A 16,195-nucleotide genomic window follows, 5' to 3' on the forward strand; every position below is an offset into this window, starting at 1 on the left:
CGCTGACGCTCCGCCACTACGGACGTGTCTCAAACCGAAAACAAGCTGTCTACTTAGTCATCAAGTGATCCACAAAGCGCTGCACAATAAGTGCGTTGTAACTGACCGATATTTTAAAGCCGGCTTGTTGCTTCAAATATTTTGGAAAAGCATCAATACAAAAAAGATTAAGAGGCTTACCCATTCTCCAGGCTGGCAGTAGGCACCAAGGGAGCAGGTAGATGCTCTCCGTTTGAGACACGCCACCCAGGTCTATTGATGTGGGTGATGTATTAAACAAGCGCCCGAGGTTTTTTTTTTTTTCCCCCCACGTGGTTTTTCAGTGATCATGGCTGCCGTGTGCTGTGCTGGAGACTGGCTGCTGACAAGCAGCTCGCAATATTTAGTAGCAGTTAACGCCAGACAAAGCAGGTCAGCAGTTTTATTGGATGTGAGGGCGCTGGGCTGTGTGTTGCTCTAACTTGCTGTAGTTCAGGCAGATGTTTTAGTGGAATAATGGAATATTAATTTAGGATGTTGATGTATGTAGCTATGTTTCTCTGAATGGTCTCACGGTGATCTATAATACCCGTGTGAACTGTCGTGATTGTAGAGTCCTTTAGTAATTAAATTAAATAAGCTCAATACTTTAGAGCAGGCATAGTCCTAGAAAGCCCCCTGTCAGCTGAAGCTGCACAGCTCTGGAGTCCTCTGGTGGTTTTCTAGAGTACTGAAGTATCAAGGTAGAAAGCTCATATTTAGAGGTTTATATGTCCCATTGATTTAATAATGAATGTCCTTAATTTAATAATTGCCCCCTCTTTGCTGAGGGAGCAATTGCTGTAAACTGAGGGGATGATTAATTAAATTAGTTTATTATAAATTATAAATTTAGTATTGCTGAGTTTGTATGTCTTGAAATAATATATTTTTTCCCATGATACATATGAGCACTGTACATCATCATTTAGTATTTTGGATGACTTTCTAGACTTTGGATGACTATCTAGTTTATGAAGGTTTGGCAATGTTTTCTGTAAAACAGGGAACCATTCGTGTTTGACTGCACCAAAGCAGAGCAGAAACCGAAGGAAGCTGAAGCTGAAAATAAAAGGTAACCGCTCTTATATGTTTTTCTGCCTTGACTGATAACACTGAACCACACATTTTACATCTAATACCTGTGTTCTCACAACACCTGCAGGGTTTGATTCTATTATCAGTATTTTATGTAATATATGTAATATTAAAATATAAAAATTCTGTAAAATAATGCTAAATGGTACATTTATACACGTGCAGTTTAATTAGGAGAAAATATATTAAAAGAAATTACTTTTAAATGGGCAATTACAAAAATAGTACATGCACCATCTATATAATAAAATATGATTTGACAAGGTGTGGCATTTGGCAGGAAATTATATATTATATTATATTAATGTGGTGTTAGTCTTACTCTAGTACTAGTACTTATTGGTATTGGAATTGAACCACCCTGCGTCATAGAGGACAGTGGTGTTACCCTCTATGCTCTCCAACCGCTGACAGGCTCCTTTTCCATGAAAGGTGATAAATGAGACATGCTCATATTGGTGAAAATCAAATTCAGTATTATGCTCATAGTAGTGCTTTTCTCTCCACAGTGATGGCGGGGGTTCAGAGGAGAAGGGAAGTGACCGGATCCTTGCCTGCACCGTGTCAGCGTCAGGAAAGTACGCTGCTCTGACAGACGACAACAAACGGCTCGTTCTGTTCTGCACGCAGCCGTCGTGGCAGTGCATCAGCACAAGGTATTTGCTGCTCACCCTCATCCTCCTATATCATGGTTTCTCCAGATTTGAGGGTTTAATAAGGGAGTGCACACTGATGTATCTGTTCTTCAGGTGGGTGGTACGGAGGTGCACTTCCCTGGCGTTCAGTCAGACTGAGGACGAGCTGTTTGTGGCGGATAAGTCTGGCGATGTTTATTCGTTTTCCATTCTGGAGCCACAGAAAGCAGGCGAGCTGAAGCTGGGACATCTCTCTATGCTGCTGGCCATAGTAAACAGCTCTTTTTTTTTTGTTTAAAATGCTTTTTGAAGGTTTGAGAACACCAAGGCTTTAAAAAGAAAAGACTTTCACATGCTTTTTGTTTATAATAACCTAAACTGAAAGTAAAGCTGGTCAGATCTTGCTGTTTGTCTTTGCAAAAACTGTAGAATTGAAGGAACACCTGGAAGAAGTCTGGTTGTTTGATCCCCTTGTTGCACATTTAGCCCGGTGTTTAAACCACTGCTTCTCAAATTTTGTCCCTAAAACTTTACACACAGGAGCAGGGCACAAATTGAGCCCTGTTTGGTGGTTTAGGGGCATGTGACAGTAGTTTGGAAACCATCATTATTATTATTATTATTATTATTATTATTATTATTTAGGAAAAATCTGCTCTTGCCAAGAAAGACATTTTGATTGATTAAAAGATGCAGGATGTACCAAAATGGCTCTCATATGTTATATTAAGTAAGGAAATTTAAAGTAATTATTATTATTATTATTATTATTATTATCATATTTTTTTAAGTTTCAAAATGTTTTATTGTATTTTTACTGAATAGTATTTGTTTGTGTGTGTGTGTGTGTGTTGTTTATCTATGTAATCTCTACATTGGTTTCCTAATACATGATCTAAAGATGAGCTTTCCTGCTATTTTCCTGCTAAATTCCTTCATTCCTTCCCATTTCAAAATGCTTTCGCTTGCTTCGGTTGTTAAGTTTGGAACTGAGCTCTGTGTGGAGGCAGATCTCCAGAAGTATGGTTGCAATAATGGAAGTCGGCTTAAGATTTTATAACAGAAGCTGTTCATAAACATCTAGAGAACTTTTTTTTTTCCTGTATTCCTTGGTTTAACTTCACCCTTGCCTTCTCCAGACCCTGTCTCCAGATGACAAGTACATCATCACAGCAGACAGAGACGAGAAGATCAGAGTGAGCCTCCGTAGATCTCCATACAACATTCAGGCCTTCTGCTTGGGCCACACAGAGTAAGCATAACACACACACACACACACACACACACAAGCAGCTGCAGCATGCAGAAATTCTATTTTCTAAGTCAACACGTAGCATATTCCCATTTGCCAACAGTTAACGGAGTCAAGCTGAGATCCCCAGTTCTTGTACAGTCCAAATGAAGTGGTATTTCATGATTTGTGTACTTTCAGGTTGGTGTAGAAACACCAAGGTTAGTCAGGGGTGTCTGTTTTAATTTGTGTTATTCGATTATCTTCAGTATTCTTTCAGCTTCTGCCTGTCTCAGACTTGAGAAGTGTGCCTGTCTAATTTTCTTTTGCAGGTTTGTCAGTACGCTATTTGTCCCAGATGGGCATCCTGAATGGCTCTTGTCTGGTTCAGGGGTAGGAATTTCATCTTTCACTTTACGGTTCAGTATAATTCTACTCAGTGTTGGGGGTTGGGCTTGTAAACAGTGATCATAATTAAATAAGTAAATATTAAAGCAAATAAAATGGCTGTTATTTAGCTCTTGGTAAGTCTGTTATGTTGCATTGGCAGGACTGCACATTGAAGCTTTGGCATTACGAGACTGGCCGACGGTTACAAAGCTTCAACCTGAAGCAGCTCGGCTTTTCACAGAGCTCTGATACGGACACTGAAAAGGTAACTTCTTTTATGTTCACTACTTTTTTCCCCTCTCTGGTGAACTGGTGTTTGATACTGTGTAACAGCCGATGTAGCTTTAATAAAGTATACAACAGGGTCTTGTCTTCAGTATTCAGCTCCCTGTTAGTTTCCAAGTGTTTCCATGTTCTACCAATCAAAACATCCTGTAAAATTGATTGTGTGTGTGTGTGTGTGTGTGTGTGTGTGTGTGTGTGTGTGTGTGTGTGTGTGTGTGTGTGTATATATATTATATATATATTATATATATATATATATATATATATATTACAGGGAACTTCGATTGGTGGAACATGGAAACACTTTTTTCTTTTCTTTTTCATATATGGAACTAATACATTTTTCACATTAAAACTGTGCTATTTGATTCTTGAATCTCTACTTATATTTCAGTATTTGTATTTATAGACATTTATTTTTTATTTTACTTTTTATTTCCTGTCTTTATCTTGTTTTTTTTTTTATTTAATTGGACTCTTGTTTAGTATATTATATAATATATAAGTATATTACTGGTTGTTATATGTATATATTAAATGCTACATGTAATCTTTTCTTCCCCAGTAAACATTTGTTTGTGTTATGATGATTTCAGAGTATTTTTCCACCTATTCATTAACATTACTGTTGCTTTTAGCCACAAAGGTTTGCTGTGAGCCGAATTGCCAGCTCACCAGACGGACGTCATGTGGCTGTGCAGTGTGAGAGGTATGTTTTCCTTTTCAGTGTCTGCTTCTTTGATATACTCTAGAGAGAACATGTCCTGGAGATATAAGTCGTGACACTGAGATTACATATTTTTACCCCTGATGGCCTAATTGTTGTAAATGCTGCACCAACATGTGGACAGCTACACCTGCATAATGTCTTAAGGATTTAAAGTTCGAAATGGACATGGAAGTCACTGCTCATGCAGGTTTTTGTCATTGATTAATCAGACTCTCATGTGCCTCACAGGCAAGCTTTACTGACAAAAGTAAAATTTTAAAAAGAAAACTTGAAAAAGTAAATAGTTTTGACATCAAAAGCAAACATTTGGTTTGATATCAGCCTTCATTGTTGGAAAGATGTGGAATTTCAGTTGGATAGGCATTTTTTAAGCCAACTAAGTATCGACATCTAATGATGGTCTGATGTCTCATTAGGTGGACATTAAGAGTATTGAACCTTGAACAGACGTTGGATTTTGGTCATCATACCTCAGTTAAATGTCGACAATGTCTAATAATGTTAGAATAATACGTTGAGTGGATGTTTTGGTCACTACTGGTCAGTAGTAGCTGCCATTATTCTAATTAAAATTGACTTTGGATTAGACATTGTCTTGACACTGAATTTTGGTCACAGTCTACATTTAATCAGATATCAGTGTCCCCTGATGTTGGTGGCCAGCTGGGCTGCATTCGAAAGTATGAACTATTGCAGATGATTTGCAGATCAGCAATGATGGCTATACTGATAATGTGATGTCTTGATCTTGATCATTTTATTTCTAATTTTCCTTTTTCGAATTGGAAGGCCAATTACCCCATCCCTGTTCATGTGAACTCATGTGACCCACCCCCACTGAAATTATGGCAATAACCATTTTTTATCTTCGTCTCTTTAAAGATTTCCCTCCATTCAGATGTTTGAGGTGAAGGATGGATCAGAGGAGCTCTTGACCCCCACAGAGAAACTTACCCTGCCTCATGCTCCTTGGGACATGGCCTTTGACTCTCAAGGTCGACTTTGGGTTCTGCTGCAGAACAAGGACACAAATGTGCTTCTGTACACATACTCACAAGACTGCTGGAAGGTATGTGAACCCCCCCCCCCACACACACACACTTCACTTTAGTTTAGTAGAAGCTGATGAAGTTGACTGCATTGTTCTCACATTGCTACTTTGTCTGTATGGAGCAGGTTGACACAGAAGGCACTGATCTACAGAGAGTGGCTGAAGCACTGAGCAACCAGTGGGACGTCTTCAAAGGTGAGGTCTCCCCCAAGATGATCCTGCTTCAGGCTAAATATGGACTGAAATGGATCCCTCTTTATGTTTTAGCAGACGGTTGAGTATGTCGGAATTTAGGTGAATTTGATTGAAATTTTGAGGGCACTACAATATCCCATAATGCCCTGGTAAACTACATGAGCTGAATGTGGACCGAAAAGCATTACGAGTCTCGTTAATGAGAAACAGACCGCAGAAGAAAATTGAGCATGTGCTTTTATAAGCAAAATATAGAAGCCGCTGGATGTTGTAATTTCAAATATGTTTCCATATCATTTTTCAACAGTAGGCTTGGGTTGCTAAGCAACATAAAGATCAAAGATTATGTCGTGAACAGCACAACACTTAATGTACTTTAATACTGAGTTCAATCTGTGTATGTGTGTGTGTATGCAGATGTAATCATGGCTCAGCCAATCATGTTTGTTCATGCAACTGATGCTGATGCATGTTGATAATGAGGACATCTCCAGATTCCTGCAAAGCACAATACTAATGATGGAATAGGGATCTAGTTCAGTCACAGCCTTAGAATAGTCCATTCTTAGCTGAATTTAAAGGTGAAATCTGACTGCATTTGTCAAGTGATCCAGATTGTTTTATTTTTTATTTTATAATTTTTTTATTTTATTTTATAAAATAAATAGTTTTCCTTTGTGTGAATGGGAGTTTTTTTGTTTTGTTTACAGTACTGTATATTTACATTCAGAAAAACAGAAGTCATTTAAGATAGAGGAACAGAACTCAGAAAGCATGTCATCTGATGTCATATGTATCAGTATTTTCCTAGCATTACTTTAAAGCAACATTATGTAGCAATTGCGATGCTCCACTGCCTGTAATAGGGACAATGCAGCCTCTGTCGTTTCCACTCCGGGCTGGAACATTGCTCCTGCAGCTACTGTAACTTTGACGGAGCTGCCTAAATCTGGCAGAACTGTGTAGCCCTACATAATGGGAGTCATATTCGTATAATCCTGTAATATAACTGCTTCTTTACCTTTGAGATTACAGTTCTCTATCCCTCAGCTTGTCCAGAAATGTATGTGCACAGCTGTCCACGAAGGGGGAGCACTCCCCAACTGTAGGGGGAGCCCAGGAGCAAAAATACCAATTCTCACATACTGCTGCTTTAAGCCATGTCTTTCTGAATCCCATTTTCTGTTTTATTCTATCCGTGCCTTAATCTCACAGACTCGGTCGGAGTGGACAGCCGCTTCCAGCACCTCTACAAGGTGAACTTTGACAACATGGCCTCCTACTTGCAGAAGAAGCAGGAGCGGCTGCAGCAGCAGGATCAGAAAGGGGGTAAGAAGAGGACCGGAGGAAATGGTCCGCAGTCCAACGGGGCGGCAAAGAAGAGCAAGAATGAGAGTCAGAGAGAGGCAGTGCCTCCAAACTGCAGCTGAGAGATAGAACCCGGTGAGACTCGACAGGGGGTTTGGATTTTTATTTTAACCCCAATGATGGTGGACATTCCAGCAGTGTTTTGCTTGGTTGGTGTGTATATAACTCAGTTCTGCTTCCCACCATTGACCTTCAAATGTGGATTATTTTTACAAATGCAGAAATATGATTTTTAAAATAAATGTTTTTGTTTCATTCAATATTCCCTTCTACACTTATTGTTGGGCTGTGACAGTGCTATACTTTCTCTTATCTCTTGGCCTATGATTAAATACTTTAAAACAGGATTCAAGGACTATTGATAGAATAAAACATGTCTTAAAGTGTCTTAAATGAGATTTTGAGGAAAAAAGCACCTTTAAGAGTTATTATTATTGTTACTATTATTATTATTATTATTATTATTACTATTTTTTTTTATTTGTTTTATTACTCTACACTGTCACATTGCAAGGTTAACAGGAGTATTTCAGAGTGGACTGTTTTTAAATTAGGCCAATCAGAACAGAGCTCCCTTGCATACAGTGTTACATGTATGCAAAAGTTTAGACACCTATGGTGTTTTTGATTTTCCCAAGCAGAAAGTTCACATCCTCTGCCAAATGTGCCCAAACATATTTACACACATTTCATACATTACAGTACATTAAAGTTTAATTCCTTATTTTCACCTCTTTTAATCAGGAATGTCCAATTTCTTGCATGAGCCTGTGAATAGGTCTTAAAGAATTGGAATGAATAATGACTGTTTTAAATACATAAAGTTATTCAGTTTTTCTGTTTATTATTTTTCTGTTTAACATGTGTCAAATTGCCACTGTTTCAGTGACATATTATGGATATGTTAGTTAGGTTGGCTGTTCAACATTTTGGTGAGAATATTCACGTTATAAGGAAGTTCTTTAAAGGTTCCTACCATTTCTCATACATGTTCTAATTTCTCATCTTCTTATCCGCTTTGTCCTGGGCCGTTGCACGGTGGGTTAAAAGCCTACCCAGAATCCAGTCTATCGCCAGTCTATGGCAGGGTACTGCAGAACCATTTACTCACATACTCATATGGGGGCCATTTTAGCATGGTCAAATCACCAACCTTCTGTTTTTTGGGAGGTGGAAGGAAACCCACATGAACACTACACAGGGAGGAACTGTGCAGCACCGTGCCACCCATTTGCACTCTAAAATGAACCAATTTCTTTACATTTTAAGTTTGTTTCTTTATTTACACAAATTGGACCATTGGGGCCTAACACACTAGCATAAGACTGTATATCAGTCTTACAGACACAGTAACAAAACAGTCTGTTTAATTGTAAGGAAAAGATGGAAAATGGTCATGGGAGAAATTATGGCTAATTTTAATACATAAACCCACACAAATATGAGTGTTCTTGGTCCTTCTTTTTGTTTCTGCTTGCCCTTACCAGGTAGTTGTATTCCACTGGAACAGTAGAAAATAAGACCATCAGTAAATATGGTAATGGTAAAGGTGATGGTTTTTCAAGGGTTTTTGAATAAACTTCACATTACACTGAGGTTCTTTTGAAGGCCACCTACAGCAATTCAAGTCTTAAAGGCACAGTGTCTTTTTCTTTTTCTTCTAAGGAATAAAGGGAATATGTGAAATGTAGAATGTACCTTGTAACATTTCATTTTTATTATAACCTAAACAAAAAAGGGGGGTCAAAAAACCTCTATCCATGGTAGTGAACAGCTCCGCACCCAGGGAGCAGTTGGGGGTAAGGTGACTTGCTCATCAGCACCTCAACCATGAATGCTGAGGAAGGAAAAAGCATGGTTCCTTTACTGCCCCTAGCCTGACCCTCCTGCTGGCCTAGGGGATTGAAGTAGTCACTTTCAGTTTCCAAGCCCACTTCTCTAACCTTTACCTCTAACCTTTTGGACCCAATTTTGGTGAGAATTTCCTGTAGAGTGGGATTCCTGCCACTGCTGGTAGACCTGTATGACCGTGTGCTTCCATACACCTGCAGATTCAACTACTTCCTTCATACTGTGGCCTTTAATACCTCCAAATGCAAACCCCCCCCCCCCCCCCCCCTTCTTTTGGCTGCTTTGTGACCCATTTTCCACACATCCAATGAGACATTCACTGCATCGCACAGACATTCACACCTCCTGTCCTGTCACACACCCGCCAGCATTTATAGCCTGGTCATCCTCATGTAGGGCCATCTGCAGGATCCTGAAGTTACTACCACCTTAGACAAGCAGGCTAACTATTTTTTTCCAGGGAGCTTACCTTTATAACTGCACCTCTTTGTGTGACATAACCACTGTCCTTCATACCAGGGCCAGACAGGCAATTCTATTTGATGCTACTGATGACATAACCATGTTTTCAGCAAGAAGCTGAATGGGCTTCATTTAAAATGCTTACTTCCCACTCACAGTTTCTGCATGCACTGGCATACGCTGCAAAAGCAGCCAATCTCTCATTCATACCGTTAAATTATTTGGTCATCGAATATTAAAGGCATTCCACAATTATTATTATTGAATTATCAACCTATTGAGCTATTGAAAATGTGAGAATTTGTCATGTCGTAATCCTGGATATGCAAACATGCAGCTATATGTAACATGTTCAAGACCACAAAGATGGCCACATAGAAAATGTGTCAAAGTCTTAAACAACAACAACAAAAAAGAACTTTATCGTTTTATACTTAAAACTTTATTTTCGTAGTAAAGAACCAAAGTGACTAAAAATCTGTACATCCTGAATAATATTTATATCTTATATATAAAACCAAATAAAAACAAGGCAAATAGAGAATATCTATAGAACAGAGACAGATGACATGATGTCTGTGCTGTACACGGTTCAAGTTCCCTGAAAGAGGCTTTGGATTGTCTGGTCAGCACTTCACTCAACGTCCGTCTGTCCGTCCGTTCTGCAGTCTACTTCACCCACAGTGGCTTCACCCTAATGAAAATCTAACACAGTGTAGAGCATTGTTTTTTTAATTGTTATTATACTTTTTATACTATTATACTTTTCTATTCTAAGCACTAATTCAACAATGCAGCAATTTGCATTATTCAATTCTCAAGATGTAAACTAAGGCATTCAGAGGGGTCTGGTGTGAAATGCTCCATTATAGAGAAACATAGACTATTTCAGTGGTGGTGAGTAAAACCAGGGGTCGCTATGTCTTCAATGCAAATATAGCCATTTTATTTACTATGCCAAACCACCAGTGATAAATCTGAAAGGGTCAAACTTCCTTGTGGATAATTGTGTCTTCAGACACTTTGCATGTTCCTCTCCACCATGAATATAGTCTAAGGAAACACATTTTAGCCAAAATCCTATTTCAGAACTACCAGAAAATAATGTCTTAGGCACTAGACAGTGCATTATTAACTGTTTATGTGTAATAGCTTTCTGTTATGCAGCTTTACGAGGCATTAAAGGCATTTAACTCCCATTACATCTCAGTTTTGGTACAATGCAGAAAAAACTATATCTCTCTTATGTGATAACCATCATCCATTTTCTTTATAAAAAGAAACAAACTCTAGATTCATTAGAACAGATGCAGGTACACCTAAATCCAGTAAAAAAGAACAAGAACTTCTCATTCTGAAGAAAGTATTTGAGATCTTGTGAGCTAGTCTGAAGAACAGAGCAGCTCACATGATTTACCATCATTCAGCACTAATTTCCCAAACCAGGTGTTGGATGAGAACTTAATAATATTAGACTCCATGAGGAGAACACAGTGATGTAAAATGCTGTTAGTGTTAATTCTATCAGTGTTTTACTGAGGAAATAAACACATAGGTTAAGAAAAACAGGGTTTTCAGTATAATGTTCACAGGCAGCTAAAATGCATAGTTTGTACAGTTCTTTGTATATAACTGTTTTTATAGCAGCAAACAGGATGGCTTGGTTTGTCTGATAAACAATACTGAGGCATATCAGGAACTTTATATACTGCTAAAAATGCTAGAAAATCTGTCAATCCCTTTTCCCAATTTTTCAGATCATGGTTGAGGAACTGAGGGCCCAAAGTTCAGCTCAGTTTACAAAGCACTAATATCTATTAAAAGCTTTTATTGTATTTGCACTTGTCTCGCTCTCCTCCACAGTTGTTGCACTAGGGTTATTATGTGGCTCATTTCTGGCAGGATCCTGGCTTAAAGTATCTTGAATTAAGGGTCTATCGACGCTAGCTTTGGAAATTCTTTTACATTTTGTAAATCGCTCTAGACAACAGCTTCTGCTAAATGCAGTAGGTTTAAGAGTAAATGTTTGCCAATTTCCCTGCTCTTACACACAGACTAAACCTGGCAATTAACAGGTAAGTTGAATCAGTTGCCTGAGCAGGAAAAACACAAAACTGTGCCGGAATCCAGAGTTCACCAACCCAGCATTAGAGGAAGAGATCCCAATTGAAGAAGGTATGTAAAAGCATCCTAGTTGTGTGTTTATTTATCGTGCATTACCGAACATTAAACATCGTTGTATAGAAAAAGTATGTGAACCTTGAGGAGTATGAGCTCGTTTTAATCAGGTGTGAGTTTATTAGGCCCTTCCATGTTTCAAAAACATAAACTTGGGTCTGGTCGTCACTACACAGGCATATTGAAGTGTGCCATGCACTGAACAACAGAGATTCCTCAGAACCTCAGACAATAAGTTAAAATAAGTTAAAAAATACTTTATAAAAAGTTTGGCCTCAACTAATCCACTGTGAGCCAGATGTTTTACAAACAAAGAAAATCCAGCACTACTGTAGCACCAGAAAAAAAATCACTCATAGAGCATAGTGAATAATATTATGTGAAGTCATAAAGAACCCCAGGGAAATATCTAAGGACCTACAGGCCTCTCTTGCATTGAGGAATGTCAGTGGTCATTGGTTCATCATCAGGGAAACCCTGGACATGAATGGCATGCATGAGTCTGATTAAGACCACATGGACAAGAGAAAAGGATTTTTTGCATTTCAACATGAAGGGAACTTGATCCCAACTGTTAAGCCTGAGGGTGGCAGCATCAAAGTTTGGAGATGCTTCGCTATCTTGGGTCCAGGAGAGCTTGTCATTATTAATGAACCTGTGAATTTTCCGGAAGAATTTGCTGAGCTCTGTTTTGAGCAAACTCCAGATGATTGGGGGTATTATGTAAAACACTAACCTCATTTCTTTTTCCCGCCCATGGTGAGATTCTCACTCTTCTTCTTCTGCACCTGTAGGGATGAAAACAGGGTGAGTAAACAAAGATTGAGAGACAGAGAAAATTAGATTTGGTGTGCAAGCGCCTCAAACCAGATTCTGACCTCATTCATGGCGTCGTCAATCTGTTTGAGTTCTTCGTATCTGTCTCTGGACTCTCTGAGTGGCTGGACCATCACTTCTTCAATCTGAGGGAAAAGCTACAACACAGTGGAAAAGGCCTTACTATCAACAGGACAATTAGTAAACAGGGCTAAGAGCAATCTGGATCATGGTAATCTAAAAGTTTTTTTTATAAAATTAATTTATCGATCGTTTCCCCTTTTCTCCCAATTTGGCACAGTCAATTAACTCGCCCATTTGAAACTTCACCTAGCACTTCTCTGAAACTTCCCATTTGAAACTTCTCCTAGCACTAGCAATGCTCCCGACACTAGGATGGGTGAGGACTTAACATGTCCCCTCCAATACATGCGATTACTGGCCAATACAAGCCAGTAATCGCCTCTTTTCAAACTGCTGGCGATGCCACATTGCAGAGCAGCCGACACACTTAAAAGAAGGCACCAGATCCCCAGCACCACCACATCAGCTAAAAGACGCCAGTGCCGGCCAACAATGCTTTTACAGTGGCGAGGGGAGAGAGTGCCATCTACCCACCCGGACAGAGAGCACGGCCAATTATGCTCTCCCTGACTCCGGCCACTGATGGCAAAAAGCGGCATGGCTCGGGATTAGCATCATACTAATCTTAATTAGTGTAAACCTGTGTAACAGATACAGTACCAAGTCTCTTCATCAACATCAGCCTGAGCATGCTGCAAAACTGCATCCCTCACCTTCATCACCGTCTCAAACATGGGGATAAGGACAAACTTGATGAAGCCGATCTGAGCGGTAGGCTTAGTGACCTTTTCTCTGTCCATGAAAGGAGCCACTGGTAGACCTTCTGCCTTCTCTCGGTCACTCTGTGTTATCAATATCATACAGAATCAGGACACACAAGAGCAAGTCTATTTGAGATTAACAGGGCTCAGGGCTGATTGCATGAGCATGAGCTCAATCTGACCTGCATGAAATACTCCTCCAACAGACAGTCCACCCAAGGCTCAGCCACCTCCATCGGTCGAACCTCGTTTGAGATGTCACAGCACTTTATCAACACCATCTTCAGCTAACAGAGACGCAGTCACAGACGGAAACACAGTGTCACTGTTTACAGTCATAATCCAGTGAGCCCTGTAAATGTGATGTGCTGAGAGTACAGTCAATGCTCACACAGGTGACATGCTCCTCATTTGTGAAGTCGAAGCTGTCCACCTTCTGCTTAAAGGAATCGAGAATCTCGCCATGTCGAGCCATGTCTGTAGCTAGTATTAGAGTGATAGTGCCCTGTGGAGGGAAGAGGAATAGTGTGCATTAACAAGGTATACAGGTACAACAAGGTATAAAGAGGTATTTATACTTTGTGTGTGTGTGTATATATATATTTTTACTGATGATATATAAAGATTTGAGATTTTCTCTGCATACTCTGTTAGCCTTCTTTCACCCTGTTCTTCAGTGGTCAGGACCCCGCAGGACTGAGCACCACAGAGCAGCTATTATTTGGATGGTGGTCATTTTCAGCACAACAGCGATACTTGTTAGTGTTTGTTGTACTGGTAGGAGTGTGTAATAGAGGGGACAGTGAATGGACATTGTGTTTAAAAACTCCAGCAGCACTTCTGTGCCTGATCCAGTCGTACCAGTACAACACACACTACTAACACACCACCACCATGTCAGTGTCACTGCACTGTGGTGGTCCTGTGGGGTCCTGACCACTGAAGAACAGGGTGAAAGAAGGCTAACAGAGTATGCAGAGAAACAGATGGACTACAGGGAAGTGGAGCTGATATAATAGGCCGTGTTTATTCCAAATTGGGGGTGGTTTAAGTTTTCATATATATATATATATATATATATATATATATATATATATATATATATATATATATATATATATATTGAAGAGCAGGGTAAGAGGAGGCTCATAACGGAGGATGCAGAGAAAATTACACAGTGCTCCTATATGGTCAGTGGAGCTGATGACGCAGAAATGGACCATGACGCAGAAATTCTGTATATTTAGCAAAGAAATGATGTAAAAGCATTCACACTTCAGTCACGTTTTTATGATCACTCTGATCAACTGAATCAATGAATTGGTAAATTGCATTCTAAGCATATGCACATGCTTTGGTACCACGGTGTATATAACAATAAAGGCAGCACAGAGCTTCGTTATAAAGTGGAAGAATACACAGTGTCATACAGAAAGCTCCAGTTACACACACTAATGTATTTTACTGTTATTAGCACTGACATACAGCACAGTAACTACTCAGAGTATAGATATTATATTAGTTATATAGGGGTGACAAAACAAATTGCTATGTATGAGAAGAAGAAGCTTTTAGTTTATCTTCTCTGGTGCAAGAATAATGTTCTACAACAAGATACACTTTTGTACCTGCAGTTTTGTGGATGCTCTCAAACATCACCCTGAACAGAGAAACAATAAACTAGCTAAATCTGTATTTGAGTTAGTTGAGTTAGTTGATAGTTACAATACACACACACACACACACACACACACCTGGCGAATCTGTTTGAAGGCTTCAGCATCAAAGTTGGAGAAGATGTTGCAGTCTGGCTGGGAGAAAATCTGAAAGGCCACAGCACAGTGATGGTTCTCCAGTGGAGAGATATCGTTATACCTCACTGCCAGCTCTGTCCGTGCATTTATCTGATACCTGCAACAGAATGAGTCAGAGCAAACGATGGGTTTAAACAATAATATTATATAAAACATAAACTGCCCTCATAAAAAACTTGGAAACTAACTTTACAGGAGAACAAATGGAGTAAAACCAAATAACTTTAGACCGTATCTACTGCTCCATTCATCATGAAAAGTCCACACAGTCTAAAAGGGCAGCTGGTCAGTAACAAGGTTTTCATATGATAGAGACTCAATAGCAGGGCTGCTCAATCCTGGTTATGGAGATCTACCACCCTGCAGAGGTTAGCTCCACCCCGAATCCAACACACCTGGGTTGAGCAGCCCTGCTCAATACTAATATTCATGCACATCTGCTGAGACTCTCTTACGTGTTGTTGTATCCAGGATGATCCAGGTCGTGACACACAGCTGCTGTCATTAGGATCAGAACGTCCACCTGCGAGAACTTTTCCTGGAAAACAGAACACACATACAGAAACACATAAAGATTCCTGTTCCCGGTGCTGTGGTGGGTGTACATGTGTGTATGGAACAGTTAAGTATTCCACTGTTTTTGTGAATAGGATGCAGCAATTAGCCGTCCAGTAGCTGTCCCCATTATGGAGCAGATAATTAAGACGAAGCGCTCTGAATAGACGTCCATGGCAACCAAAACGCAAAGAGCAGAATGAGAGGCTGAGAGTGTCCGCCAACGAAGGGACTCTCCCATTCATCCTTTTCATATGTCACACACAAACACCACACTCACACAAAACCCTAGAATTGGTTTATCAAGCTAAATAATAGACAACTTCTTGTTGCAGTAGAATTACAGCTTTTGCTTTCCTTTAGAACCTTTCAGATCATTCTTTATGAGGAGCTTAAATATATGCTATATACACCAATCAGCCATAACATTAATACAGGTGAAGTGAAAAACATTGATTATCTTCATCTACAGTGGCTCCATCTGTCAAAGGCTGGATATATTAGGCAGCAAGTGAACAATCCGTTGTTAAAGGTGACTCTGATAAGAGCCAAATTGTGATGGCTAATCGATTGGGTCAGAGCATCTCCAAAACATCAGGCAGGTCTTGTAGGATTTTTGGGCATGCAGTGGTCAGTACCTACCAAAAGTGGTTCAAGATAGGAACTACCTGTG

General features: G+C 39.5%; 2 protein-coding genes across 3 annotated transcripts in view; one reads left to right on the forward strand and one right to left on the reverse strand.

The window, feature by feature from the left end:
* The first annotated feature begins 328 nt into the window (after positions 1-328).
* Positions 329-7,261, forward strand: wdr4 (WD repeat domain 4). Its single transcript, XM_072685019.1, has 11 exons — positions 329-411; positions 1,025-1,093; positions 1,626-1,772; positions 1,866-2,022; positions 2,891-3,003; positions 3,315-3,375; positions 3,533-3,637; positions 4,296-4,366; positions 5,270-5,456; positions 5,564-5,633; positions 6,849-7,261. The coding sequence occupies exons 1-11, from the start codon at positions 329-331 to the stop codon at positions 7,061-7,063; spliced, it is 1,278 nt and encodes a 425-aa protein (XP_072541120.1). The 3' UTR covers positions 7,064-7,261.
* A 2,472-nt stretch (positions 7,262-9,733) lies between these two features.
* The window catches only part of pde9aa (phosphodiesterase 9aa), a 43,169-nt gene continuing 36,707 nt past the window's right edge, over positions 9,734-16,195 (reverse strand). For both annotated transcript variants that reach the window (XM_072685527.1, XM_072685526.1), the window contains exons 12-19: positions 15,423-15,505; positions 14,908-15,064; positions 13,545-13,658; positions 13,336-13,440; positions 13,106-13,234; positions 12,371-12,466; positions 12,229-12,280; positions 9,734-10,019 (exon numbers count right to left, since the gene is read on the reverse strand). In XM_072685527.1, the coding sequence (XP_072541628.1) occupies positions 12,230-12,280; positions 12,371-12,466; positions 13,106-13,234; positions 13,336-13,440; positions 13,545-13,658; positions 14,908-15,064; positions 15,423-15,505 (735 nt within the window). In that variant the 3' untranslated portion in view covers positions 9,734-10,019; position 12,229. The remainder of the gene's footprint in view (positions 10,020-12,228; positions 12,281-12,370; positions 12,467-13,105; positions 13,235-13,335; positions 13,441-13,544; positions 13,659-14,907; positions 15,065-15,422; positions 15,506-16,195) is intronic.

Source organism: Salminus brasiliensis, chromosome 8, assembly GCF_030463535.1.
Source record: "Salminus brasiliensis chromosome 8, fSalBra1.hap2, whole genome shotgun sequence".
Taxonomy (NCBI): Eukaryota; Metazoa; Chordata; class Actinopteri; order Characiformes; family Bryconidae; genus Salminus; species Salminus brasiliensis.